The sequence below is a fragment of the Phyllostomus discolor genome, chromosome 2, assembly GCF_004126475.2.
Source record: "Phyllostomus discolor isolate MPI-MPIP mPhyDis1 chromosome 2, mPhyDis1.pri.v3, whole genome shotgun sequence".
NCBI classification, from domain to species: Eukaryota; Metazoa; Chordata; class Mammalia; order Chiroptera; family Phyllostomidae; genus Phyllostomus; species Phyllostomus discolor.
Window position 1 is genome coordinate 212421779 of NC_040904.2, and position 27022 is coordinate 212448800.

Genomic DNA, 27022 nt, shown 5'->3' on the forward strand with positions numbered 1-27022 from the left:
GGATTATACCAACATCTCAGTCAGCCCTGGGGCTCCACCCCCATTTTAAAATTGATTTTTTTTTAAATGATATGAGGAGAGCTTTTTAAATTTTTTATTTATTTATTTTTATAGAGAGGGGAAGGGAGGAGAAAGAGAGAGAGAAATATCAATGTGTGGTTGCCTGTCACATGCCCCCTACTGGGGACCTGGCCTGCAACCCAGGCATGTGCCCTGACTGGGAATCGAACCAGCGACCCTTTGGTTCGCAGCCCGAGCTCAATCCACTGAGCTACACCAGCCAGGGCTAAAATTGATTTTTATTATGTCAAGGTACACATTCTCACTCTCCATGTAAGAAATTAAAATAGTCCCTTCTGACCACTTCAGTAACCCACATTTTAACTTTGACATGTTTCAAAAGCAAAAACAAACCAAGCAAACAACAGAATGGGAACAGAACCACAGAAATGGAGATCACATGGAGGGTTATCATCAGGGAGGGGGAGAGGGGAGAAAGGGGAGGTGCAGGGAATAAGAAGCATAATTGGTAGATACAGAACAGACAGGGAGAGGGTAAGAATAGCATAGGAAATGGAGAAGCCGAAGAACTTATACGTACCACCCATGGACATGAACTAAGTGGGGTGTGGCATGCGGGTAGGAGGAGGGTGCAGGACGGAGGGGGATAAAAGGGAGAAAAAAATTTGGACAACTGTAATAGCATAATCAATGAAATAGTCTTAAACCAAAAAAAAGAAATCATTGAATGCAGAGGCCGGTTTGGGGACCGTAGCACGAGGAGGTAATAATAGTTAAATACAACATGCAAATCTGAGAGACTTCTCTTTTACTTGTGAGGTAGTGTGATTTAATGTAAATATGTTATTAATACTTTTTTAAAGAAGATTTTATTTATTTTACCTTTAGAGAGCAGGGAAAGGAGGGACAGAGGGAGAGAAACATTAGTGTGTGGTTGCCTCTCGAGCGCCCCCTGTGGGGGAGCCTGGCCTGCAGCCCAGGCGTGTGCCCTGGCTGCAAATGGAACCACAGCTATGTGGTTCCCAGGCCGGTGCTCAGCTCACCGAGGCACACCCGCCAGGGCCTACATTATTAATACTTACCAAAAAAAGCCGTTTATTGAGTCCTGCTTTAAAAAAAAAGTTTGACGTGTTCCTTCTTCTAAGCATTATAGTACTGTATTATTTTTTGTTTTGCTTTTTCCCCCCGCAAGTGTTACTCCTTGCCACATGAATAGCTAACGGTGGGAGCGTCCCACAGGTGGTCGCTTCCCCAGGACCCTGAGGTGGGTGGCTTCATTAGCCCTGCCTTACCGATGGGGAAAGGGAGGCACCGGGAAGTTACCACAACCTGCTTGCCCGGGGACCCCCAGCTCGCCGACCCGACCGTGCAGTCCGGACTCACACCGGGGCGTCTGGCCCCCCCTCAGGGCGCAGCGCCCCCCGGGTCTTTTCGACCCCTGATGGTGTTTTGTGGGAGGGAGGGAGGTACCGCAGGCCACAGGGCCCTGTCGGCCGGTGGTTCTTCCAGGATCTCTCCGAGGAGGAATTTTCTCTTGGTTGGCGATTTTGCCTCTGCGAGTGTGAGTGTGTGTGTGCACGTGCGTGTCCGGGAGCACCACTGGCCTGGTGTGTGGGTGTGCGCAGGTTTGGGTGTCCGTTTGCAATCCGCTGTACACGCGAAACCTGCCTCTTTGCACCTTCCCAAGGTGACCCTTCTCCCTCCTCCACCCCAGGCCTTGCTTCCCGGGACTCCTTCAAGCGCGCTGAGTCAGGCTGTAATCCGACCCGTGGGCACCCAGCACCGCCCCTTCCAAAACAGCCCACGGGTCACTGCTCTGCCCTTTCCAGCAGCCACTCTCGGCAGGGCAGGACGGGGCTGCCTGGGAATAGCAGGTCACAGCCTGCGGGGGCCAGAAAGCCTCTCTCAGCGGCAGGGTCGGAGGGGGGAGGGCAGAGGCCCAGCCTTGGCCTTTGGTTGCTGAGGGCGTCCCAGTCCAGGTGTCCCCTGTCCCACCCCCGTTCCGCCTCAGCACAAACGCCCAGGCCTGCTTGGAGCCCCAGGGCCAGAGTCTGGGGCTGTGAGTGGTGGCAGCTCACACCCACCGCCGGCCGCTGGCTGAGCATGCAGTCTGGCGTATCTGCTCCTTTAAAAAGAAAATTCTACGGATCATGTGATCCTGTGCAGCTTTGCTTTTGTGTCCCCCTTGGTGACCGGCCATCAGCACCTTTAATCCACCGTATCCCAGTCGGAGCTCACCTCCTTCCCCTCCCGTGGAACGGGCAGGTCTGCTTGCGTCCCACCTCCCGGCGGGTGACCTGCCGGCCCTCCAGCCGGGCCCCGTGTTGGCGCTCCCTTGTGGGCCCTTCACAGTTGACCCTGGTGTGTGCCCTGTGGGGACAGGGACTGTGGCTCATTCTTCCTCTCCAGCCCTGGGCCTGGGGCCAGGTCAGCACAGAATAGGTCCTCAGTGTGTGTGTGAGTGGTGTGGATGAATGGCTGAATTTCCAGCTTTATGTTTAGATGTTAGTTGAGCCCAAAATACACTTCTCTCGCCATCACCCCCTACCCCGAGTTCCCTCAGCCACGTCCAGCTGACCACTGAGGTCACCGTCACAACCAGCTGCATTGTGACACGGTCTGCCGTCCGTGCGTCTTCACTGGCCTCGCCCTTCGAGACGCGGACCACACGCAAGCACACTGAGTCCTGTGTGTCTGGTCCTCGTGGGTCAGTCTCTCGCAGCCTTGAGGAGGTTTAGAGAGTAGGCAGGCAGGGCTGGAGAAATAAAACCGTTAGCCAGAGTCCGCTCCAGCAGTTGCTTTTGTTAGAGATTTCCTCCGTGCCGGCCTGCTCTCCCGGCCAGCTGCCGCCTTCCGGGGGAGGAACCAGATATTCTGACCTCCTGCATGCCCAAGGGAGACCCCTCGTGCCTCGATGAGTCTGCCGCGCAGGGAGCCGGCCCTCCATTCGGCGGGTCCTGACAAGCCCGAGGGCCCTCTCGTCCCTGATCTCCTTTGCCCTCCGCAGCACCCCTCCGCACGTGCTGGGGGTGATCCCATCCGACAGGCAGGCAGCAGAAACGGTTAACAGATCTTGCCGCAAAATAATAAATAAAAACACGCACCTCCCAGGCACGACTACAGCTTGATGCGCATGGTCTCCCTGAGCCGCCACTGTGACCCAGGGAGGGGCGCGCCACTGTCCGCCTCCTCCGTGCGTGCGGAAACCGGGGCTGCGAGAGCTGAAGGGACTCGCCTCGGGGCCCACAGCCATTTGTGGGTGGGGGGGGCCGGAGCCCAGGCTCGGCACCCCGACTCCCGACTCCCGGCCGGGCTGGCCCAGTCGGACCCTGCAGCCACCTCCGGCCACGCTGGGAGGGCTGACCCTGTGCCGCTGTCGAACGAGGGGGACACGCTCACTGCCGGCCCCTCCCCGGCGAGGAGGGGTGTTGGTGAGGGAGCGCTGTGCCCCGGGAAGGGTGACCAGACGAGTGGCCGTCTCCCTTGAGCAAGCCCCCTCCGTTCTCGGAGCCACCGCCAGCCTGCGCCGGGTGGGAAGGCCTCGCCCGAGCCTCCGCGCAGCGCTGGGGAGAGAGGCTCGCGGCTGGCGCCCCTTTGGGCCCCAGCGCTTCCTCGCGGGGGGGGGGGGGGGGGGGGGGCTGGCGCCGGCTCACGGGAGAGTCGTCTGCCCTGAGGAGAAGCCAGGTACAGAGGCGCGCTCCGCACGTCCACCTCGTGAGGTGGGGGCTGTCGTCGGGAGCACCCTTCAGTGGCCAGGCTTGTCCCAGGCCTGGCACAGACGCGTTCTTGTCTGACAGTTTACCTGGACGGTTCTCACCACAGTCCCGGGGCCCAGGGGGCGTGGGTGTGCTCCTCGCTGTGCCGACTCGTGAGGGAACGGAGGTGCGGGGAGGCACTCCGAGCCCGCGCCAGTCAGCCGGGAGCCGGCAGAGCCATCCACGGGCCCCGGCCAGCTGTCTCCCGAGTGTCTGGCTCTTCGGGCCCTGGAGGGGCACCTGGGCACGGCCCAGCGGCCCACTGTCCGCAGCAGGCAGTTCTGCAGACCCCTTTGGGGCTCTATGTTCTCTGCTGAAGGCTTTTAAAGCTTAAGACCTTGGGTTCTTTTCCAGATCATTCTGGAAAACTATGCCTACCCCGGGGTTCTTCTGATTGGCACTGATTCCCATACCCCCAATGGCGGTGGCCTGGGGGGCATCTGCATTGGAGTTGGGGGTGCTGATGCAGTGGACGTCATGGCCGGGATCCCCTGGGAGCTGAAGTGCCCCAAGGTAAGGGGTAGGGAAGGGCTCGCTCCCGGGCGGCTGCGGAGGGGCGGTCCGTGGGGACGAATGGGAGACGTGGAAGCCGGAAGGGATGCGTGGCTAGGCCAGCCTCACGCCTCTGGGAGGGAGGCAGGGAGAAACGAGCAGAAATGGGGAGTCCAGCAGGTGGGCTCCTGGTGGGCACGTGGCACACGGGCCTGTGATTGCTGTCTTGCCCACCTCTTCAGGTGATCGGTGTGAAGCTGACGGGCTCGCTGTCCGGTTGGACCTCACCCAAAGACGTGATCCTAAAGGTGGCGGGCATTCTCACGGTGAAAGGCGGCACGGGCGCCATCGTGGAGTACCACGGGCCTGGGGTAGACTCCATCTCCTGCACCGGTGAGGAAGGCGCCACGCGATGTGGCCCCGCCTGCTGGGGCCTGCTGGGGCCTGTGGTTGGGCTGTAGAAGCGGTGACTGGCCTTCCCTTGAGAACTTGGGGCAGATACTTAGAGGCAGAGGGAAGACGGTTAGTCCGGGTCCCCATTCAACAGGAGGGGATGGGGGCCCCTCAAGGAGGGCGGGCTACCCTGCTGAGCAGGACAGGCGGGCCAGCACTGGAGCTCAGCTTGTAGGGGCCGAAGCCTGTGCCCTCTCCACTCCGCGCAGCGGCTGCTCTGAGCGCCAGGACACTGCGCTCTGGCCCCTGTGGCCTCCCTGCCCTGGCCCTCCCTGGCTTGCACGTGGGCCACGGGGGGAGCCTGCGCACTGCCACGAGGTGGCCGTGGGAGTGAGGGAAGCAGTGGGGCCCGCCCCAGCGCTCAGCCAGCCCCGCGGGCTCTGTTCCTCTGCAGGCATGGCGACAATCTGCAACATGGGCGCAGAAATCGGGGCCACGACCTCAGTGTTTCCTTACAACCACAGGATGAAGAAATACCTGAGCAAGACGGGCCGCGCAGGTGAGCCGGCAGGGGCAGCAGGGCAGGGCTCGGGAGGGAACAAGGCCATCCGCTGCACCTTTCCCTTCTGGGCAGGGGCCCTAAATCCCGCCGTCTCCGGACTGGCCTCGGGGGCTCTGAAAAGCCCCTAAAAGGGCATGAAAGTTACGTGTGTGTCGCCGTTTTTTAGCAGTGAGGTGTCTTCAGTTCTCACCAGCTTCTCGCAGGGACTGGCACTGAAGTTTGAGATATCCCTGCCTCGGGACCGAATTTAGTTCTCACCTGAGCGGGTGGCTGTCGAGCCTTCTTGGCCTGGCCCCTGGTGCCCCCTACAGGCAGCCGTGGGACTGACGTGGGTCTGCTCCGTTCATAATTCCTGCCCTGTCACCGGGGGAGGGAACACATTTGGAACCAGAACCACTGTCCCAGCCTCCCTCACAACTTCCCGGAGGTTCTAGCTTGGCCTCCCTGAAGCCCGGAGTGGGAAACGGGGCTGCGGGAGGGGTCAGCGGAGCCTCTGAGGGGAGGGGAGCGAGGTGATGGGCGGAGCTTGAGGCCAGGCAGCTGCCGGGAGAGTGTCCGTTCGCTTCCAGGATCCAGCACCAGTCCTTCCCGGAAGGCCCTTCCTCCTTTTCACCGCCTAGTAACGTCTCCTTCAGAACTCAGCATTTCTCACCTCCTCCAGGGAGCCTTCCCTGACTGCACTCAGTCGGGGCTTCTCCTGTGTGTCCCTGTGTCCCTGTGCATCTGTCATCCCGCATTGTCACTTCTAGCTCACTCGTCGCTCCTTTCCCAGGCTGTAGCCCCTCAAGAGCAGGGACAGTGCCCTGGGCTGTTTGCCTTGTTTGTTCACCATCAGTGCCCGGGGCCTGGTGTCCGGCAGGCCCTGGGTCTCTGTGGCTCGGATGGATGGGTGGTTGGGTGGATGGATAAGGTCTGGTAACCAGTTTCTGTCTCACGTGCTTCAGTCTCCCTTCCTTGTTGATTCCAGACATTGCCAACCTAGCTGAGGAGTTCAAGGAGCACCTGGTACCTGACCCTGGGTGCCATTATGACCAACTGATTGAAATTAACCTCAACGAGGTGAGGAAGGGCATTGGGTCCAAGGGGTTTCTGAGGGTGGGGAGTTCAGGCCCCATTTGGGGTGCCCTGGGGCGGTCAGGGAGGGCTCTGGCCTGTGCGCCAGCAGGGCTCTTCGGGCCCGGGGTTCCCCGGCGCCCCTGCCAACTACTGCCTGAGTCGGGCTGCGGGAGGGCTGTGTGGCCAAGGGGAGAGTGGAGGGGACTGTGGCTGGTGATTCAGAATCTGGGCCAGTTTGCCCTGCCTCAGCTTGAGCAAAAGCCAAGATTATGCGTCCTGGAGTTTGCTTCACTGTCAGAGTTCAGAGGTCAAGGCTGGAGATCCCCAGGCCTGAGCAGGGTGTGGCACCCTAAGACCTGCAGACCAGGCCAGAGGGGGGCAGGCTGCAGGAAGGGAAGCAGCAAAGGGGAGTGGTCAAGGGTTTCGGCCCGAAGCCAGTCTGCAGGAGTTCAAATCCTGGCTCTGCCACTTAAGCCTGTGACCCCGGACAAGTGGGTCAGCCTCTGCAGACCTCACTCTATCACGTGTAAGATCTAAGGCGGTCGGGCGCTGAATGAGCTCATTCATGTCATACCAGTTGCTAACATGTGCCGAGTGCTTTCTGAGCGCCAGGCACCTTGCTGAGTGCTCCGCGTTTGTTGATGAGCATTATGGCACATAAAGCGTCTGGCCTGAAGTCCACCTGCCGTACGATTCCCAAAGCACCGTAGTGTGGGAGGTAATGGACTCGGGAGGCTGCCAGCCTTGACCCATTCCATGCCTCCGCCGTCGCCTAGTTCTGTGACCTTGAGCAGGGCACCACTGAGGACTGGAGATAAACGTGAGCGTGGCAGGGCCGGAAGGACCCCAGGGGCTGTGCCTGGGGGGGATTTTGAACCTCAGAACAGTAGTTGGCTTCCCGGGCCCTCCGTAGGGGCTTGGTGAGCAGGAGCCAGACAACCTCTGAAGAAGAGAGGCCGTCTGCACCCCGAGATCTGTCCTCTCCCCCCTTCCTGTTTCTCATGACTTCCTCTCTCCAGCTGAAGCCGCACATCAACGGGCCTTTCACCCCTGACCTGGCGCACCCCGTGTCAGAGGTGGGCGCCGTGGCGGAGAAGGAAGGCTGGCCTGTGGACATCAGAGTGGGTGAGCACCGTGCGCTGTCGGGTTCACGGGCCTCGGGGCCGGCGGGTCTGCCCAGGGCTGCGGACAGCCGCCTGTGCTCCCCGAGGGGCGCGTCCTGAGGGAGCCAGGCACCTTCTGACACGGTTTGGTTTTTCTTTATGGCTTTTCAGAGAAGCTTCTTTTTCCGGGTGTAAAAGAAGTGCGGTCACTGTAAAGCACCCCTAATCTCAGCCTGGCCAGAAAGCAGCTCTGGGGGCTCTTGGAGAGGCACGCTGCTTCCGCCCCCCCCCCCCCCCCCGCCCCCACCGAGGTGTGTCTCTGTCTTACAAACATTTTGTCGTGCTGCCCGGGGTGCCCGGGCTCCCTTCACGGACACAGACACCCTGGTGTGTCGGCACCACTGGCACCTGCCGTTGTCACCGCACGGTGTGGCTGTGAAGAGCGCAGACCTGGAGCCAGCTGGCCCGGGTCTGAATCTGCCTCTGCCACTTCACCGTTGGGTGGCCGTGAGTGAGTCACTTCACCTCCCGGCTCCCCGTCTGTAAAGTGGGGGGACGCTCGTGCTTCCCCATCGACGTTCTTGGGGGGAGCGACGCTTTACTGTGTGAGAAGAGCCTCCACAGCGCGGGGCACAAGGCTCGCTGTGACGTGTCGCCCGTGTTAGCTGAAGCGCACACGGGGTTTGGTGGTTCAGCAGTCAGGGCGTGAACAACTGAACTGATACGGAGGTCCACCTCGATACCTGCGGACAGCACGATGCCGTCCGGTCTTTACTGACTGCCTTCGTAACTGACAGACTTTTTTTAAAAGAACCCCCCCCTCCCCCCAGATTATAAACCAACTTTAAAAAGCCAGAGAATTCTAGAAAGTCCAAAAGAAGAAAATCAGTTTTGGCTGGTGTGGCTCAGTAGATTGAGTGCTGGCCTGTGAACCAAAGGGTTCCTGGTTCGATTCCCAGTCAGGGCACATGCCTGGGTTGCAGGCCAGGTCCCCAGTAGGGGGTGCGCAAGAGGCAACCACTCATTGATGATTCTCCCCCTCTTTCTCCCTCCCTTCCCCTCTCTCTAAAAATTAAGAAGAAAAGCAGTGTCTCCTGTAAGCCCTCACCCAGCAGTGGTCCGTCCATGGTTCAGTGAGCCCACTAATGTGCCCGCACACGCAGTGGTTCTGTTCATGTAAGAGGAATGGCGTGTTCGGCGGCCACACTGCCCTCCCTTAATGGCTGGGTCCCGAGTAGCCTGTTCCTCACTGTTGGACAGTTGGGTTGCCTCTGACCCATCTCGGTTGAGAACAGCCCCTGACCCGGCACGGAGGGTGAGCACCTGACCAGGTCTGGACGGTTTGAGGTCAGGTGGAGACCGCCGGTCCCTGTCTGCTCCTGACCCCTGGCGCTCTCCCCCCACAACGCGCCAGGTCTGATCGGCAGCTGCACCAACTCCAGCTATGAGGACATGGGGCGTTCGGCGGCTGTGGCCAAGCAGGCGCTGGCTCATGGACTCAAGTGCAAGTCCCAGTTCACCATCACACCAGGCTCTGAGCAGATCCGCGCCACCATTGAGCGGGACGGCTACGTGAGTGCCCGCGTGCCCCCACCCCTGGTTCCCGCCTGCTGAGGAACGTGGCTTCGGGACAGGGCGTGTCAGAACCTTGTCGGCCAGGGCTCGGGCAGGGCCCAGCAGCTGCCCCGGGCTTCCAGGGCAGCTCTCCGTCCCCCAAGCGGCGGGACCACCCTTCCCTGCCCGACAGTTCCCTGACCCCTCTCTCCCCTGCAGGCACAGGTGCTGAGGGATGTCGGCGGCATCGTCCTGGCCAATGCCTGTGGCCCCTGCATTGGCCAGTGGGACAGGTGAGAGGCCCATCTTCGGGAGGGCAGTCCCTCGAGTGCGGACCCCTGGCTGTTGGCGGGAAACGTGTCTGGGGCGGACGGAAGAGGCTCGGGCCTCAGGCAGGACCGGAGAGCCGGGCTGGAAGAGAAGCCGAGAGCCCTGCAGCAGGGCCTGGCGGCCACCGGCCGAAGCCCTGGCCGATGGGAGGAGGGCGAGGAGGCCTCACCCTAACGGGCACGGCAGGGGCTCTCACAGCCATTGGAGGGGGCGGTGGCCCAGGCCAGCACAGTCAGGCCGTGGTCTCGGGGGACCTCAGTGATCCGCAGGGTTCCTTCCTGTTCTCTGTGGGAGTCCCACAGTGGAGGCCCCTCTTGGGGTCTTTCTGGCAGAACGGGCCGGATGGCGAGGCCAGACACCCCTAACTCTGTCCCCTGACCCGGCAGAAAGGACATCAAGAAAGGGGAGAAGAACACGATCGTCACCTCCTACAACAGGAACTTCACGGGTCGGAACGACGCAAACCCCGAGACCCACGCCTTCGTCACATCCCCGGAGGTGAGACGCCCTGGCCAGGCCCCGGCCTGGGACTGCCGCGGGGGGCCTGCTCTGGGAGGGCTGGCATTGCAGGGCACGGGGTTCTGGGAGCAGAAACCAGGAGCCACGGGCCTTGCTGGCATCGAGCACCGTGCTCCCCGCACGCCCCCCGCCTGGCCCCGACACGTGCCGGCCGCCAGAGGTGCTTGTGGACCACAGCCGTGATCACAGGCGGGAGCTTCGGAACTAGCACCTGAGACGGACGCCAGCCCTGCCTCTGCCCAGCCACGCGGGCTTGGCCACATCCCTCTCCTCTGTGCCCCGGCACCCTGTCAGGACCACGCGGGCAAGCGCAGGAGGCCCTGGTGCTGCCTCCGGGCCACGCTGAGTCCTTGTTCTGACGAACGTGGCGTGAGCCCAGCGCTCCAGGCACTTACTGGGGGCTCCGCTTTAAGATTTTACTTGTTTATTTTAGAGAGAAGGGAAGGAAGGAGAGAGACATCAATGTGCGGTTGCCTCGCGTGCACCCCCCAACCCGGGGACCTGGCCTGCAGCCCAGGCCTGTGCCCTGACTGGGAATTGAACCAGCAGCCCTTTGGTTCGAAGACCAGTGCTCAGTCCACTGAGCCACACCGGCCAGGGTCTGACTTGATTTCTTAAATGAGTGCTTCAGAAACGCTTGTTTGCCAAAAACGAGTGACGCAGTGGCCTTTCACGTTCCCAGTGTGCTACCCATGTGGGGACACTCTCATCCCAGCAGCGTTCCCTGCCAGGGCCTCTCCCAGCCCGGGGCGGCACCCCTGTACGAGCGAGAGGACAGTGTGCCCAGCCGCGCTGGCCCTGCCCTGGGGGGCGCCGAGGCCCGGTTGCCCCCGGTCAACGAGTCCGCTGCAGACCGGCTGCAGCCCCTGCGGGGAACTTGGGAACGTCCCGGGCTTCACTCTCAGTTTTCATCTAGGCTTGGCTGGGGCTGGGGGACAGCAGTGATGTTCGGTGCTGACCCACAAACCGGCCACCCCCATTTCAGATCGTCACGGCCCTGGCCATCGCCGGCACCCTCAAGTTTAACCCCGAGACTGACTTCCTGACGGGCAAGGACGGCAGGAAGTTCAAGCTGGAGGCTCCGGACGCGGACGAGCTCCCCCGCGCGGTGAGCGGCTCTGCGCCCCCCAGCTCTGCGCCCCGGCCCCCGCGCTGCAGCTCTGCCTCGGCCTGGGCGCCTCAGGCCGCTGCCGCTGCCGCGTGGCCCAGACACGTGCTTCCCAGCATCTGGGCGTCTTGGCCCTGCCCGCCTTGGGCAGGCACGGGTGACGCCTTTCCCGAGAGCTTATCTGCTTCGGGCACAGGGGCTCGTCTTCTGTGCGGGAGGGGGCTGACGTCTCTGTCCCTGTCGTCTCCCTGCAGGAGTTCGACCCCGGGCAGGACACCTACCAGCACCCCCCCAAGGACAGCAGTGGGCAGCGAGTGGACGTGAGCCCCACCAGCCAGCGCCTGCAGCTTCTTGAGCCTTTCGACAAGTGGAACGGCAAGGACCTGGAGGACCTGCAGATCCTCATCAAGGTCAGCAGCGTGGGGGTGAGGGAGCACAGCCCCCGCCTGCCAGGACCCCACCCCCCCATCACCAGGGGGGACAGCCTCGAGACCACATGCCCTCCTCTGGGCATGGGAAGGAGCGGGGCATGGTTAAGGTGGGGGCAGAGGGGGGAGGTGTGGCTGCAGAGGGGCCGGGGCGTCTGCAGCCCGAGTCCCCTTCTCTGCAGCCCCATGCCGGCTGCTGTCTGGGGCTCCCAGCCGTCCGGCTGTGCCTGGTCAGTGCCACCTCCGGGGGGTGTGGACAGTGAATGCACCACAAGAAGGGCAGGAAGGGCACGTGTGACCCAGCACAGCAGGTCTCCACCCCTCGGGTTTGACCAAACGGGCCCCGAAGCCATCGATTGCCGTCCCCCGAGTCAGGCATCAGCGGTGTGGCCTGTGTCTGGGCGCTGAGCTGACACAGCCTTTGTGACGAGGCCGAACATGCAGGCCGTGAATGTCTGCCATTGACCATGGGGTATCCCGGCAGTGGCACCGCCCGTGCTCAGCCCACGCGGTAGATGAAATGGATCGATGGCCTGCCAGGACCCAGAGCCACCCCCTTGCTCCGCTCTCTTGAGTCCGGCATGAGGGCTGTGACTGGCCTTCCGGGCTGGGTGTCTCCTGCTGGGGGCCGAGGCCCCAAGGCTGAATGAGCAGACGCATCCATCCACCCTGTCTCCCCGCTGCCCCCTCAAGTGTCCTTGCCTGGAGCTCTCACTCCCATGGCCTTCGAGAGGGGTGTGCTGGCCTTGCTGGGCCCTTCGGCCAGAGGTGACGGTGCCAGGACTGTAGACTCTGTGTCTCGCACCTGCTCATCTTGTCGCCCCCCCCCCCCCCCCCCCACCGGGTCCCGGCCACGGGCCTACGGCCCGCCTCTGGAGGGCTTCCCCCCTCGGCCACCAGTCAGGGGCCGCGCCCCGACCTCTGTCCTCTGTGCCCACCCATCCAAGGTCAAAGGAAAGTGTACCACCGACCACATCTCGGCTGCTGGCCCCTGGCTCAAGTTCCGTGGCCACCTGGACAACATCTCCAACAACCTGCTCATCGGGGCCATCAACATCGAAAATGGCAAGGCCAACTCCGTGCGCAATGCCGTCACCCAGGAGTTCGGTCCTGTCCCGGACACTGCCCGCTACTACAAGGTGGGTCAGACTCAACAGGGACGGGGCGGGGGCCTCTGGCACCTCCTGGTGGCCGGGTGGGGCAGAGCGGGTGGTCCGGGGAAGGGGTGCTCTCCATCCGGGAGCCCACACCCACTGCTCCTGGTTCTGCGCCCGCCCTGGGGCCCTCGCACCTTCCCTTGCCCATGACAGAGAGGGCCTAGTGTGGACCTGGTTCACCTCTGCCTTCACCTGTCCTTGGGGAGGTGACAAAGGGACTCCATAGCCCCTTGTCCTGTGGACCTCAGGAAGCCCAGGGGCAAGGCCCTCCTCCCTCATACCTCCCCACTCCCACGCCTGACAGAAACACGGCATCCAGTGGGTGGTGATCGGCGATGAGAACTACGGTGAGGGCTCGAGCCGGGAGCACGCAGCCCTGGAGCCCCGCCACCTGGGGGGTCGGGCCATCATCACCAAGAGCTTCGCCAGGATCCACGGTGAGCGGGAGCCCCCGCCTCGCCCCATGCGCTGCCAGTGGCTGAGTCGGCCGGGGCCCCGCGCCTGGTCTCCAGGCCTCGCCTGCAGCTCCCGTCTTCCACGCCCACCGGCCTCCGCCCCTTCAGACTCGTGCGGAGTCTGACGCCCACAGCTACCGGCCTCTGGCCAGCTCCGATCTGATCTTCCTTCCAAACCTGTGCACCTAAACAGTGCAGATCTGGGGCTCACGGTCAGAGGGTTTTTCTGCTGGTGAACGTGTGTCAGGAGGGCTTCAGAGACACGCACCCCCGCATGTGGGCGTGGGGCCCCAGCCCCGGGTCTGTGGGGGGGGGCCGGGGGTAGGACGAGGGTGTGTGCAGAGCCCCGACCGAGCCTGGGAAAGGAGGCTCTCAGCGGGTGAGGTTCTGCACCTGCCACATGGACCAAGTGTGCCTCTGCCTTCCAGAAACCAACCTGAAGAAGCAGGGCCTGCTGCCCCTTACCTTCGCTGACCCAGCCGACTACAACAAGATCCACCCCGTGGACAAGCTGACCATCCAAGGCCTGAAGGACTTTGCCCCTGGCAAGGTTAGGGGGCCGGGGAGGGAGAGCAGGCTGGCCATGCCGTCTCCCCAGGGGCCCTCCTGAGGGCGGGTACAGGGGGCAGCCGCCTTGCTCCCCCTTCTGCACCTGGCCCCACCTGCACTCTTCCCATGAGCCTTTGTTTCAGCTGCAGGGGCCCTTAAAACTCCCCGGGCAGCCCCCAGAGAGGGAGGGAGGTGCCTTCCCAGCGCTGAGGGTGGCCTAGCCCCGGCCCTCCTGCTGTGCCCTCTCGTTGGCCCAGGCGTGGCACCGGGAGACCAGCAGCTCCTGCTCAGCAGGACGCACGGGGCCTCAGGAGTTACGCTGCTCAGGCCTTACCGCAGCCACCTGGGCCCAGACCCGGCCCAGAACTTGGTTCACCTGCCGGCCCCCGAGGCCCCAGAGCGGCGCCCTGCCTGCTGGCCCTCCTGCAGAGCCCGGGGCCGTGTCCCGAAGGGCCGCTCCACCCACACCCGCCTCCTGCCCCGCAGCCCCTGAAATGCATCATCAAGCACCCCAACGGGACCCAGGAGACCATCCTCCTGAACCACACCTTCAACGAGACCCAGATCGAGTGGTTCCGCGCCGGCAGCGCGCTCAACAGGATGAAGGAGCTGCAGCAGCAGTGAGGCCCCCGGGCCGCCCCGCCCCGCCCCGCCCTCGGACTCAGCTCTGGCGGCACAGGCCTGCTTCGGCACGCCAGGAGAACCACGCCTGATCCGATCTGGCCGCGGCCTCCCGCCCTCCCTCCCTCAGCCCGGCGTGACCCGTGGTTGCAGGGTGGTTAATCTGCCTTCCTGTTCTCAGTTGGTTCAGGTCAGTTCAGGTCGTGAACCAACTCTATTTATTTTTGATGACAAGACTTCCATCTAGAGTTTTTCTCCTGTCTGATCATTTCACTGGTGGCTGGAGGATTTTAAAGAACGTTTTGGTCTTGCAAGGAAAATAAGAATCCACATTCAGTGACGGCTCCCGTGTGTGAGTGGTGGCGGCATCGTCAACTCCAGGGTTTGCGGAGGTCTTTTCACAGGGGCTGGTGGAGGCCCTCGATGCCCACAGCGCAGCTGCACCCCACGCTGCCGTGGGGACGTGAGCCGGCAGGCTCCCCGCCTCTCGGCCCCTCTCCCTGCCCTGCCTCAGTTCTGTCTGCAGGGCAGCCTCCCCTCCCTCCACCCCAGGGGACCCTGGGGCTGGGCCCAGGTGGAGCGCCCCAGGGGAACTCCTCCCTTCCCGTGCAGCTAAAACCAGGCCCTGGTGCCGCTCTGCCAGAACTCCCGTACCGCCGCCCCCCTTCCCTGGGCAGCCGGTCCGCCAGACTCCAGTGGGCACAGCCCGACCCTCCGCCCAGGCCACCCTGTCCAAGGTCACAGCTGGCCCACGGTGCACACTGCTCCCTGGCACTGCCTGAACCCCCATATTCCCATGCCCAGTGTGGGCCAAAAAGGCCAGGAGGCCAGGACGGGGCCCCCTCACCAGGACAAGACTTAACCACAAACCTGGTGTCCTGGTCCTGGCAGAGCTGTTCTGGTGAATGAGCGACGGGGCGCTTGCACCCATGTCAGGCTCTGGGGCCCGTGGCAGACCCACGGGTGTTCCTGATGTGGCTGTGGTCTGAGAGAGACAGCTGTCCCCGGGCTTCCTGCTCCACTGAGGGGGGGCACAGCTGGTCACTTGCCCTTACCAGGGGCCAGCAGAGCCCACGGCGTCCACCGTGCACAAGCTGGTGGGAGGGAAGGTGCCTGTTCTTTACCCTCAGGCTCTTCCGTGGCCCCCGGCAGCCACCCAGGGCCAGCCTTCTGCTCCCTGTGTCACCTCAGGGAGCCACCAAGCTCAACAGCCCGCAGCCTGGCCGGAGGCGGCCTGGATCTCGCAGCCCCCACGTTCTGCTGTGTGTGTGTGGGGGCACCTCCACAAGTGACGTGAAGAGAGGAAGGGCATGCTGCCCCTGCTGTGGCAACTCAACGACTTAGGTCCTGACGACAGCCAGGGAGACAGGTGGCTCTTCAACGGGTGTTGCCATTGTTTATTCAGTGTCTTTGCTGCCACCGAGAGCAGGCCTTCCGGGAAGAGGACTGCGGCCCGGGTGGCAGGGGAGGGGACGGGCTGGCAGGGCACCCCCGGCCCCGCCCCGCAGGTCCGCACTGCACACTCAGTTCCTTGGCGTCTGTGCGCTGCCGGGGGGGTTCAGGCGCCTTCCGAGGGCTGGGGCCTGCGGACGCGGGCTGGTCCGCAGCTGGGCCCAGGGCTAGCTGCTAGTCCACCAGGAGAGGAGGCCCAGGCCCGGCTCACTGATGGATCCCTGCCGGGAGGGGGGAGAGAACAGGCGCATGTCATCCACCTTCAGGGCTTGTGCCAGCTGCGACGGGGGGCAGAGGGGCCCTTTGTCCGGGCACCAGGCGGGCCCAGTGCTCGCAGCAGGCGCGTGTGAGTGCACAGCTGGACCCCTCGCCCGCCCCAGCTTCTCCTGAGGCCTCTAGGGGGAGTGCTGGTTTCCTGAGGACACGGGCCCTGGCCCCAAGGCCTCGGGCTCAGGTCCCCTCTCTTGTCCCCAGGCCTGTCCAAACCTGGGCACGGTCATGAGCTTGCCCTCCCCAGCCCCCTGTGGTCTTCCTGCCAGAAAGGCCCCACCGCCGCCAAATACGCAGAGAGGGGATGCCCTGGGCCACCCGGACTCCTGGCAGAGACAGCTGCCCCCAAAGGAATAACCCGGGGTCCACACTGTACCAGGAGCCCTACGAGGAGGCCCCTGAAACCCCACTTTTGCCATGTGTCTGTCTGAGTTCATGGAAATAAGAGGCAAACCGACCCCAAGTCGGATCTGGCTGGGCAGCAGCCCCGAGGGTCACCCCCTCTGCAGCCTCATCCGTCCTCTTGGGGCTCTGACTCCTGACCACTTGATCGCCTCACCTGGAGGCGTGCCGCCCCGGCCCTCCGGAACCACGGCTGCCTGCCCAGGGCGCAGTGACTGCCCAGGGCCCCGCAGGGACCCGCACCCTGCCCTGCCGGGAGAGGGTGCTAGCGGCTCCCCCACGGCTCCGCCGCGGGGCTCCGGCAGCACCTCGGGGCGTCTCACCACAAGCGTGTACGGGGCCTCCTTCTTGGGCAGCTCCTCGCTGGCAGAGGCGGCCTCGGCGGAGCTGGGCCCGGTGGGGGACGTGTCCACAAAGCTCTCGTCCACCACGCGGAAGCGGACCTCCTCCCCGATGTCCATGTACAGGTCATGCGCGCCCTCCTCCGTCTCGTACTCCCACACCCACATCTGCTCCGCCTCGTCGCTGGGTGGGCCCGTCAAGGCAACGCTCAAGCCGTGGGGCAGCCCCTGAGGGCGGGGGCCTCCTCCCCCAGCACCCAGGCCCCCCCTCCTTTGGCTGGGAGTCCCAGGGAGAGCAGGCCCACGTGCCAGGGGAGAGGCGGGGGCGGGGCTGGGGCCAGGCCCCCCAGAAAGGAGCGAGAGCTGCTGGGGGCCGGCATCCACCCTTCAGGGTTTCTGACAACTTCTAGACTCACACAGGCCTTGGCCCTGGCCCTGCACAGGCCCAGCCGCGGCCGTGTGCCCTGCCGGATGGGCAGGGTAGCCCCTGGTCACCCTGCAGAGAGCCCTCGCTGAGGAGCCACGCTGCCCTCTAGTGGCAGCCCCGGGTCCTGCGGAGGGCACAGTGTGTAAAGTCCCAACAGGACCGGGTCCCTCCCAGGGAGCAGTCTCAGTGAGGATGCGCAAAAACAGACAACCCCAGTGCAGCAAGCAAGGGGCTGGGACGGGGACAAGGGGGAAGACGAGTAGAGGGCACCAACCCTGCCCAGGACCCTCACAGCCAAGCCCTCAGATGCTTGATGCTACTTCCACATGCAGCCCAGCGGGGAGGGGAGGGGAGCCAGTCAGGGCACAGCTCTCCAGGGAAGTCACCTTGAGACGACTCCTACAGGGACCACCGAAGCAAAGGGGGCGGGGGCTGAACGGCTCCCTGCCTGCAGCGCACAACCTACACACTGTCGGCCCCACAGCCCAGACGGGGGACCGGCACGTGGGCAGCATGGGGAGCCCAGGCTGGGTGGGCACAGAGGCCAGCAGCGTCAGGTCACGGGACCCAGGGCCGCCCCCGGGGGTGAGGACCAGCCTCCAGAGCGGCGGGAGCCCCCCTGCGCCCCACTCTGACCTCGGGAGGATACAACTTGGCGGGCTGCTGCAGCGACTCTGGGGGGATGAGAATGTCATCGAAGAACCCTAGAGAGACTGAAGAGAGTGACAGCGTGGGACCGGGGCTCACGGTGGACGGTGCCACATCGAGGGTCTGGATACTCGAGAGGAGAGCCCCTCGGCACATGCTGCCTGGGGGGCAGATGTCACCAGGGAAACCTGGGCCCCGCCCCACCCTCGGAGTCCCACACGGGCCTCTGCCTCTGCTACCCCCACACCCCGAGCGGCCACCCCAAACCTCAGGTGGACACTGCACACAGCATGGACCGGTGCGTGCCGAGGCCCCTGGGTCGTCACCCTGACCAGCTCCAGGGCCCACCCTGACGCTCGGCCTCATGGGGAAGCCTCGCAGCCCACTGAGGTCCTCGCCGTGACAGGAACACGAGAGGGGGCCGCGCGTTCTCACCGACAAGCTCTTCTGACACCGAGGCGACGTGACGTTCTGCCTCTGCATCCGACTGCTCCCCCGACCACGTGGCCCAGCACAGGAGCTAGAGGGAGGCCGGCTGGCCTGGCCACGGCCCTAGCCACTGGTCCCACCCACCGTGCTCCCGGGTCCCGGCTGGGGAGCAGGGGCCGCCATTACCGTGCACTCCCTCGGGGCTGCAGCCTTTGATCTTCCCAATCAGGATCTCGTCCAGGAACGGGTGGAACACCACGTAGCGGAAATGGACTGCAAGCGAAGGAAGCGAGCGCGTCAGTGATGAGCAAGCGCGTGAGGAATGGGTGCCTCCACCAGGGCGGCGCTCGCTCGCCAGCACACTGACCCAGAGGGGCCGCGGCTGCTCCAGGAGCCCGGCCGGCACTCCCCGTGGGGCCCCTCTGTGGGCCCGGACACAGCAGCGGGGCCAGAGGGAACTTCACACTGTTCCCTGCCAGGCCCCGGCTCGGCCCTCACGGGAGGCCAGCAGCAACGCCCTGGAACGGGGGGCTGGCTCCCGCATCCATCAGAGGAGTCACACCTGAGTTCGTATTCTGGGCCATCAACGGCCCCAACGTCACTTCCAGTCCTCCTCTAGGCTCCCTCCTTTAAACTCTAAAGAGGGCGGCAGGGCCTGGAAAGGCCCCCACTGACCGGTGCAGTTTGCCCCAAGCACAGCTCTGACCTGGAATGCAATGCTGAAACTGCCCTGACATTAAGGGGGACAGAGCTGATCACCTAGCAAAAATGCTTCTGCGGCCCTGGTGTGGCTCAGTGGTTTGAGCGCTGGCCTGCGAACCAAAGGGCTGCTGGTTTGATTCCCAGGTAGGGCACCACCTGTCTGGGTTTCGGGCCAGGTCAGGCCCCCAGTAGGGGGCACAGGAGAGACAACCACACATTGATGTTTCTCCCCCTGTCTCCTTCCCTTCCTCCCCTCTAAAAGAAAAATCTATAAAAATATATTTTTTTAAAATGCTTCTGTGGGTTCTCCGGCCTTGCCCTAGATGGCCCCCGTTTGCTGGACTTCATGGGAAGTATCAGGTGGGGTCTCTGCTCACATCACAGACTCTGACCCCAGGGCCTGGCAGCGTCATCACCTGGTCCCTCCTGCCCCTTGCTTAAAGCGCTGAGCGTGGGGCGGGAGGCCCACCACCGGCAGGAGTACTGCCAGGGCTGGAGAGTGACACTGCCCCCTGCTGGTCACTGAGTGACTATCCCGGTCTGACCGTGTCAGCGGTCACGCCACTGCGGCACAGAGAGGACTGGGTCACCTGCTCACGGTCACACTGTGAGCTGTTCAGCCCTGTCCTGCCACGGGGAGGCACCCAGTCCTTCTGGACCACCAGACAGGGCCATGGGGCCGACTCTGCCCTCCTCAGACAGGCTTACCCCCCTCACAGGCTTCTGCCACCGGCACCCTCAGCCGCCTGGTCTGCCAGGGGACAGCGGGCCCACGTGGCCCCCAGCACCCTGCTGGGCTGCCGCCTCGTGACTCCACCGGGCAGGGAGCCGAGGGGAGAGGAGGCCGTCTCAGCCACCACAAAGACGGCAGGGCCTCATCTGGCCTCAAGGAGAGCAAGCAGACGAGGGCAGCCAAGGGTCACCACCCACAGGACGGGAAGTCCCTGTCCCCCACATGACACGACACCAGCTCAGTGTAACACACCCCCACAGAGCCTCTACCGAGTCTCCAAGGCCGCGCCAGGCGGGCTTTGGCACTCGGTTCCGGGGAGGGGCAGGACAGTGGGGCGCGGTGCCCGGGGCGCACGTGTCCGGAGCAGCCACAGCGCACCCGGAAGCACAGGGCGAGCCACCCAGGGCCCGCCGGGCAGCTGGTCAACACAACAGTGTATCCGTGCGACGGGACAGTGTTCCGCCTCCGGGGACGGCAGTGCTGGCAAGCGCTGCCACGTGGAGGGCACCACGCTGCGTGACGGACACCACTCACAAAGGCCACTGAGTGTGTGGTCCTGCCTCTGGGAGGGGCCCGGGGCGGGCAGACCCAGGGCAGAAGGAGATGAGTGGTGCCAGGGGCTGAGCGAACTAAGTGAGCACGGGGTTTCTTCCGGGGCAGTGAGAATGTTCTGGAATTGGCGGTGATGGTCGCACAGCTCTGTGGATGCACTAGAAGTCACTGGAAGGGTGAACTTTAAAAGGGTGAACCTTACGGTACATGAGCTGAACTGCACCCCAGTTCAAACACAACAGGAGGCCACAGGCCAGCTGGAGGGCCCGCGAGGACGGGGCCGTGCGGGGCCGTGGGACGCGCAGAGGGCAGGCGGGGAGCGTGGGAAGTCGAGGAGGACGGGCCTGCAGGGCCGCTGAGAGCAGGGAGACCTGTCCCCGGCTGTGGGCTCGGGTAACGTGTGTTCGGGGAGGACAGCTGCCTCAGGACGACCGAGCTTCTACAAAGCACCAACGCCGTAGGGCTCCACTGCTGTGAGGTCCCCAGGAGCAAACGCACAGACGGAAAGTCGGGTGCAGGGCGGTGGGGCCGGGGCCGAGGCTCCGTGTGCCGGGCAGTCGCTGTCCTCGACGACAAGGAAGCTCTGGAGCTGGGCGGCGACGGCGGCACAGCCACAGGAGTGTGCGTGCGTCACCGAACGGCACACTTCAGAGGGCTTCAAGAGGCAAGTTTTCTGTTGTATATGCTTTATCACAACTTCAAATAAAGGAGGACAAAGCAAACAGCAGGCACAGTGACAGCAGGCTGCTGGGGAGCCCCGAACCGGCCGATCCAGCCTGGGTGGGGCGTCGGGGCGGCCACGTGCTCCCGGGACACGGGGCTGGGGCCAGGCGAAAACAGCCTGAGTGACAAGACAGAAGGCCGGCCACAGAGACAGGGCACGGCCACACATCACAACGGCCGACATCCTGTGAGCACTTCCTCTGTGCCAAAGGCCACACGGGTTTTCCCATTTATGTACTCTTCACACTCGTTTTAGGAGACGGGTGGTATTACTACTACTATTACTACATTGTTTCTCCAGGTGTGGAGCCCAAGTCTCGGAGAGGCAGAGCAACCTGGCCCGGGCAGAAGCGGAGGGAACCGAACCAACTGGCAAACGAACCTTCGAGGCAAAGGCAGAGCCGGGGTGCTGGGCCCTCCCTCAGTGTGTTCCCAGCCACAGCCCTGGGGGGGGGTATGGGGGAAGGGGGTCCGCTGGGGGTCAGCACAGAAGCAAGGTGGTCAGTCCCCACCACAAACCAACAGCCCACCCTGCTCGGTACTCAAGGGGCCAGAAGGAGCTTTACGGCTGCCTGGGTCAACCCCATTTCACTGATGGCGAAACTGAGGCTGAGAGAGGCGGAGTCGCCTGCCGGAGGTCTCCACCCAGGGGGCCAGAGCCAGAATTCACATCTAGGCCCGAGAGGGGCCCAGCCCGGCGCTCCGCCCCTCACACCTCACTCCCGGGAAAACGTGGGACCGGGTGACTGGAGGGGCAACCAGGAAAACCAATGAAATCTCACACCCGGTGGCAGTGGCAGAAACGACCAAATGCATGGAGAGGATTTTTTCAAATGTAACTTTTTTCTCCCAGTTTTTCTGGTGCCTCTTATTACTTGTCCCCTGGACAACCAAGGCCCCACCCAAAGGCACAGCCTCGGCTCATCTGGACAGCACGCTTCTCGGTAGGCAGAGGCTCCGTCTTATTTTTCTGCCAATGAAACTGCTCCGAGTCCCTTCAAACAGCGGAGCATCATGGGAGCTAATGAAGTTTCTGCATCCCCCGATGGACACAGCCTCGAGTTCGGAAATGCGTCACGTCTCTGCGCCTGCGCCAGGAGGCTGAGCAGCACGGGCGAGGGCGGGGCTCCGCAAAGGCGGCCCCACGTGAGAACAGTCTGTGGGCTCCACCCCCAGACACTGCGATTCTGCAGGCCTGGGGCAGACACAGCAGGTCTCCCGCCCAGACTCCGACCAGCCTTGAGCCACCTAAATGGCCCGCTTGCCCCCTGCTTCTGATTCGGCTGGGTCCAGGCAGGAGAGTGAAGAACAGCACACTCCCTCCGGGAGAGCTCTTCCAAAGGGGATGCTTCCTCTGCATCTCCCTCCCATCCCTAGGGCAAACCCCTCTGCAGTGGGACAGCGTGGAGAGGTGGAGCCTACTTCTCCATCCCCGGAAGCTGCCTGCAGCCACGTGACCTGCTTTGGCCAATGGGATAATAAGCAGGGCTCGCAGCCAACTCCAGCCTACTGAAAGGTGAGACCACACAGAACAGAGATACCAATGTTTCTCGGTAAGGTCGGTGTTTCTCTCCCTCTCTTTCTCCCTCCTTTCCTCTCCCTCTAAGAATAAATAAAGGCCCTGGCTGGCGTAGCTCAGTGGATTGAGCGCGAGCTGTGAACCAAAGCATCACAAGTTTGATTCCCAGTCAGGGCACAAGCCTGGGTTGCAGGCCACGGCCCCCAGCAACTGCACATTGATGTTTCTCTCTCTCTCTTTTTCTCCATCCTTTCCCTCTCTAAAAATAAATAAATAAAATCTTTAAAAAAAGATTTATTAAAAAAAGAATAAATAAATAAAATCTTCACCCACAGATTCGGGGCAAAAAGTTCACTATGCACCCAAGTCCTGTCCTAAGAGCCCTCCATGCGTTAACACAGTAATCCTCACAACAGTCCTGTAAGAGCAAAACTACTGTTAAATTCATTTTACAGGTGAGGAAACGAGGCTTGGAGACACACAGTGAAGAAGTTGGCAGAGCTGGGATTTGAACCCAGAGGCCACACTGTGAGCCATTACGCCCTACTGCCCTCGAAATCCCTCATCCCCAACCAGCCTTCCTCGGGAGGGGCGGCTGCACTCCCCTCTGCTCTCCACGTGTCTTAAGCTGCCTCACCTGCTCCCTCCCTCCGCCCTGCCACTGCCCCACACTGAACAGCCTGAGGGCCAGGCACGGAGCAGGGCTCAGGAGCAGGCGAGACCCAGGGAGTATGGACACAGAGCTGCACTCTCAGGGCTGGAGAGGATGTGTCCATCTCCCATTTCTTTCTTTAAAAAAATTTTATGTATTGATTTGAGAGAGAGGTAGGAGGGAAAGAGAGAGAGAGAGAGAAATTGATTTTTGTTCCACTTATTTATGCATTCACTGCTTGATTCTTGTATGTGCCCTGACTGGGGACTGAACCCGCGACCTTGGCCTCTTGGGATCACGTGGTAACCAGCTGAGCTACCAGGCCAGGGCCACCTCTCATCTCGTACATGGGGGTAAAACTACGGCCCAGAGAGAAGATCCTGCCCTCCATCACCCAGTCAGTAGTCCCTGGCTGAGTCGGGGCTAGGCCCCGGGTCTCCCAACCCCCGTAACAGGACTCTCACCACTGAAAACTGAGCCTCAGGAGTCCGATGCCCCAGGAGGAGAGGCACCCACCTTTGGTGTGTGACGCACCGTCCCCGGGAAACACGTAGGAGTCCTCCAGCTTGGTGATGTCGAACAGACAGATGCAGAGTCCCACGTTGTACACGACCTGTGTGCGTCAGTGCGCATACACACGGTGACCCCGGAGCCCGGCCCCGGGCAGTCTCTCTGGAGACCCACCCCCTCAGGGCAGGGGTGATCACCCCACTTCACAGTGGGAAATGAGTTGGGGGCACTGCCTAAAGCCAGCCTATCTCCCTCTGGCAGGCCCACCCCACCCACCACCTCCTGCTGTTCTAAGGACGCAGACCCACATCTCATGAAGTCCTGCGCCCTGGGTAGCCCGGCCCCCACCTCCTTTTCGGCCTGCTAGGCCATCCCAGCCTCCTCCAGGCCGTGAAGGTGCAATATTCTCTCCGAAGGCCACAGGGCCTTTGCACATGCTGTGTCCTCCGCCTGCACAGCCCAGCCCCTCCCACCACAAAAGACTAGTACCCTGGCCAGCTCCTCTGGGCCCTCACAAAGCAGCCTGTCTCCTTCACTGTGGGTGAAGCTCCTTTCTTCCGCAGGCTTGTGAACACCTGTCCTTCAAAGCCTCCACCTCAACTTGTCATCACACTCAACCGTGGGAGCCTCTCGTTCACATCTGTTGTTCCCACCACACTACACGGAGAAAGCTTCTGTGTCCCTCATTCAATCGGCAGACCATTATGGGACATCTACCCTGTGCCTGGCTTTGCCTAATATGGGCAAGGTCCCTGCCCTCATGGAGAGGGAAAGAAAAAAACAGCAACCCAGGAAACCAACAAGAAAACAGCGAATGGTAAGTGAAGTGCTGAGAAGGAAAGAGTGGCAGGACACAGACTGACCGAGGAGGGAGGGTCACTACAGGAAAGGCGGTGGGAGACCTCTGGCGAGCTGGCACCAGGCACACAGGCCTGGCACACAGAAGGCGCACACGCATTTTTCCTGCAGGAATGAATGGGTAAGCCTCCTGCCCGGCGTCTTTACAAAGACAATGCGTGGTTGGATAGCAGTGATTGTTTCTACTTTACAAACGGGAACTGCGGCTCAGAATCGGTAAATGCTCACCTAAGGCTGCAAAGCAAATTGGAAGTGTGGAATCTGGCCCTGCGCAGTTACAAGGGCTCTTCTCAAATCCTGTTTCCCTCTGATTCCCTCCAGCATCCTCGTGGGATAAGGGTTACCAGTACAGGTGAGGAAGCCGAGTTCTGAGATAAGCTACCTGCCCAAGGCCAAGGCTTGGCATGGCCAAGCCAGGCCTGCACCATGCGAGTGGGCAGTACTGGGCCCTCCCGTGCCAAGGCTTTCCCGCGACCCCCTGGGCCCATGGGGTACCTTGTTGGCCAACTTCTTATTCAGCTCCTCGGCAATGGAGTCGTTGAGCTTCCGCTCAAACTGCCACGGGGGTATCCGCACAGTGTCCACCATCTCCACCAAGACGAACATCCTGGCCTGCGCTGGGGGTTCTGGGAACGGGAGGGTCAGTCAGGCACCGGGGACTGGAGCTGTGAGGACCCCCGGGCTCCCCTCGTCCCCTCCCAATAGCTGAGATAACGTTCTGGTCGGCAGTGTGGCTGCACGGTAGGGCCTGCGGTGCCCCGTGCGGGACATGTTCCGCTACTGCGAAGGGAGGAAACTGAGGCTCAGCGCGAGAGTCTCTCAGTCCAGCGTGAAGTGAGCACGACCGCGCCGCGCGGACCAGCCTGCCCACCCTACACCACGCACAGCCGCCACGCACCGCGCACCCCCACGCAGCCGACAGTCTCACGACTCTAGGCGAGATTCCGAATCCTATCGCTTCCGGAGAATTGACCAATAAGAAGACTGTGCCCGCCCCATTTCGCGAGGCGACGCTGCCTACTGGTTCCTTTGCGGAACGGGGTAAGGCGGGGCCTGGATGGGGCAGGGCGGGGCCTGGATGGCCCTCCCCAAGGGCGGAGCTCTCAACCCTCGGACAACGCTTTCTGGTTGCTAGGCGACCTCGCCTCGGACATGCTGTCCTTGCTGCTTTCAGGCTGCCCTCGGCGCCCGCCCAGCCAGAGTGATCCCTTCAAAACGCAAACACAATAGTGTACTTAGACCCTTCAGTATTTCGGACCCGGGAGAACTGACTGGAAAGGGACAGGCAGGACCTTTCTGGGGTGATAGAAATGTCGCAGATGAATACAATTCTCAAAACTCATGGAACTCAACACTTAGGATCTTTGTATTTATATAGTATATCTCAGAAAGAGGTAGTAAGTTGTGACAAATAAACCACCTCAGTAGCTTCCCAGTGGACTAATAAAGTCCAAAACTTTAAAAAATAGATTTTATTTATTTTTTATTTAAGAGAGGGGAAGGGAGGGAGAAAGAGAGAGAGAGAAACATCAGTGTGTGGTTGCCTCTCACGCGCCCCCTACTGGGGACCTGGCCTGCAACCCAGGCATGTGCCCTGACTGGGAATTGAACTTGGGATCCTTTGGTTGTCAGGCCGGCATCCAATTCACTGAGCTGCACCAGCCAGGGCATAAAGTCCAAAACTTTTCTGGTAGCTCACAAGGCCCTGCAGGATCTTGCCCCAATACCACACCTCCACATTCTCTGCCCTCCCTCACCCCCGCCCCGTTCTCATCTCATTCACCTTGATATGATAGCTAATGTGGGCTTGGGCTAAGAGAATTCGGTAACTTGTCCAAGATCAGGGGCTGCTAAGTCTAAGTCTATACTACTAAAAGTTGGTGGGTTGTGAAAATATACTGAAGTGTGCTTTAGCAATAATTTGAGAACTTAAAAAGAGCCTTGGGGCAGGTGACAGAGGACTCAAAGATGGACGAAGCTTTAATTTGCCGATTTTACACATACGGAGATCCTTCCATGAGACTGGCTGCAGTGGTACTGAATTTGACCCTCCTTGCATTCATATTTTTATTTATAGGTCTGTCCGCCTTTCCTGGGATTTGAGCTACTTGAAGACAGGGGAGAATGCTACTTCTGCTCTTGATTCCCTTAATCCCCTCACATCTTTCCTAGGAGGCATTCAGTCAAAGTGCTCAGGAAATTATATTCTTTCTCGCCAATCTTCCTTCTTCATTCTGTTTCCTCAGCTACTGCCCTGGTTCGGACCTCTTCCTTGTTCCCCTGGAGCTTAGCCACTTACCCAGCTCCAGGCCTCCATCTCTCCTGCAACTGCCACTGTTACAAAGCCTTCCCTCGTGAAGATCCTCTGCCCACACAGAAAAGTCTGGATTGGGCTCAGCCCTCCTCTCCAACCTCACCTCCCTTCTGTTCTCCCGGCACTGGGAGCCTCCAGCCCCCAGGGTGGAACAAGCCCTTCCATAGCCCTGCCTCCGTCCCTTCTTTACCTGGAAAACTGCTGTTCATATCCATTAGAATGCAATACAATGCTTTTCTTATTCTTTTTTTTTTTTTCAACATGCTGTGTGTCTAGCTGTTGGAGATACGATGGAATAGAACTAGGATCCTGGATTCAACTCAGAGGGGCTGGAGACAGGACAGGGTGGGAGGGAATCTGATGCTTTCAGAAAATCAAAAGCGTTTC

At 61.7% G+C, this 27022-nt stretch overlaps 2 protein-coding genes across 4 annotated transcripts in view; one reads left to right on the forward strand and one right to left on the reverse strand.

Annotated features, from left to right (window-relative positions):
- Positions 1–14440, forward strand: part of ACO2 (aconitase 2) — a 43001-nt gene extending 28561 nt beyond the window's left edge. The window contains exons 5-18 of the mRNA XM_028531954.2: positions 4131–4289; positions 4511–4661; positions 5116–5220; positions 6191–6282; positions 7299–7404; positions 8797–8954; positions 9156–9229; positions 9653–9764; positions 10771–10893; positions 11148–11303; positions 12269–12460; positions 12783–12915; positions 13362–13483; positions 13969–14440. Coding sequence (XP_028387755.1) covers positions 4131–4289; positions 4511–4661; positions 5116–5220; positions 6191–6282; positions 7299–7404; positions 8797–8954; positions 9156–9229; positions 9653–9764; positions 10771–10893; positions 11148–11303; positions 12269–12460; positions 12783–12915; positions 13362–13483; positions 13969–14106 — 1821 coding nt within the window. The 3' untranslated portion in view covers positions 14107–14440. The remainder of the gene's footprint in view (positions 1–4130; positions 4290–4510; positions 4662–5115; positions 5221–6190; positions 6283–7298; positions 7405–8796; positions 8955–9155; positions 9230–9652; positions 9765–10770; positions 10894–11147; positions 11304–12268; positions 12461–12782; positions 12916–13361; positions 13484–13968) is intronic.
- Positions 14441–15285: 845 nt separating this feature from the next.
- Positions 15286–25307, reverse strand: POLR3H (RNA polymerase III subunit H). Of its 3 annotated transcripts, none has more exons than XM_036019679.1 (7): positions 25220–25307; positions 24817–24947; positions 23470–23566; positions 18259–18345; positions 17645–17708; positions 16551–16752; positions 15286–15776 (listed from the first exon to the last, which is right to left on the reverse strand). In XM_036019679.1, the coding sequence occupies exons 2-7, from the start codon at positions 24925–24927 to the stop codon at positions 15723–15725; spliced, it is 615 nt and encodes a 204-aa protein (XP_035875572.1). In that variant the 5' UTR covers positions 24928–24947; positions 25220–25307; the 3' UTR covers positions 15286–15722. The 3 variants fall into 3 exon arrangements, with proteins under 3 accessions (XP_035875572.1, XP_035875573.1, XP_028388580.1); XM_036019680.1 differs by lacking the exon at positions 25220–25307 and adding an exon at positions 25037–25200; XM_028532779.2 differs by having other exon boundaries at positions 24817–25239.
- Positions 25308–27022: the final 1715 nt, after the last annotated feature.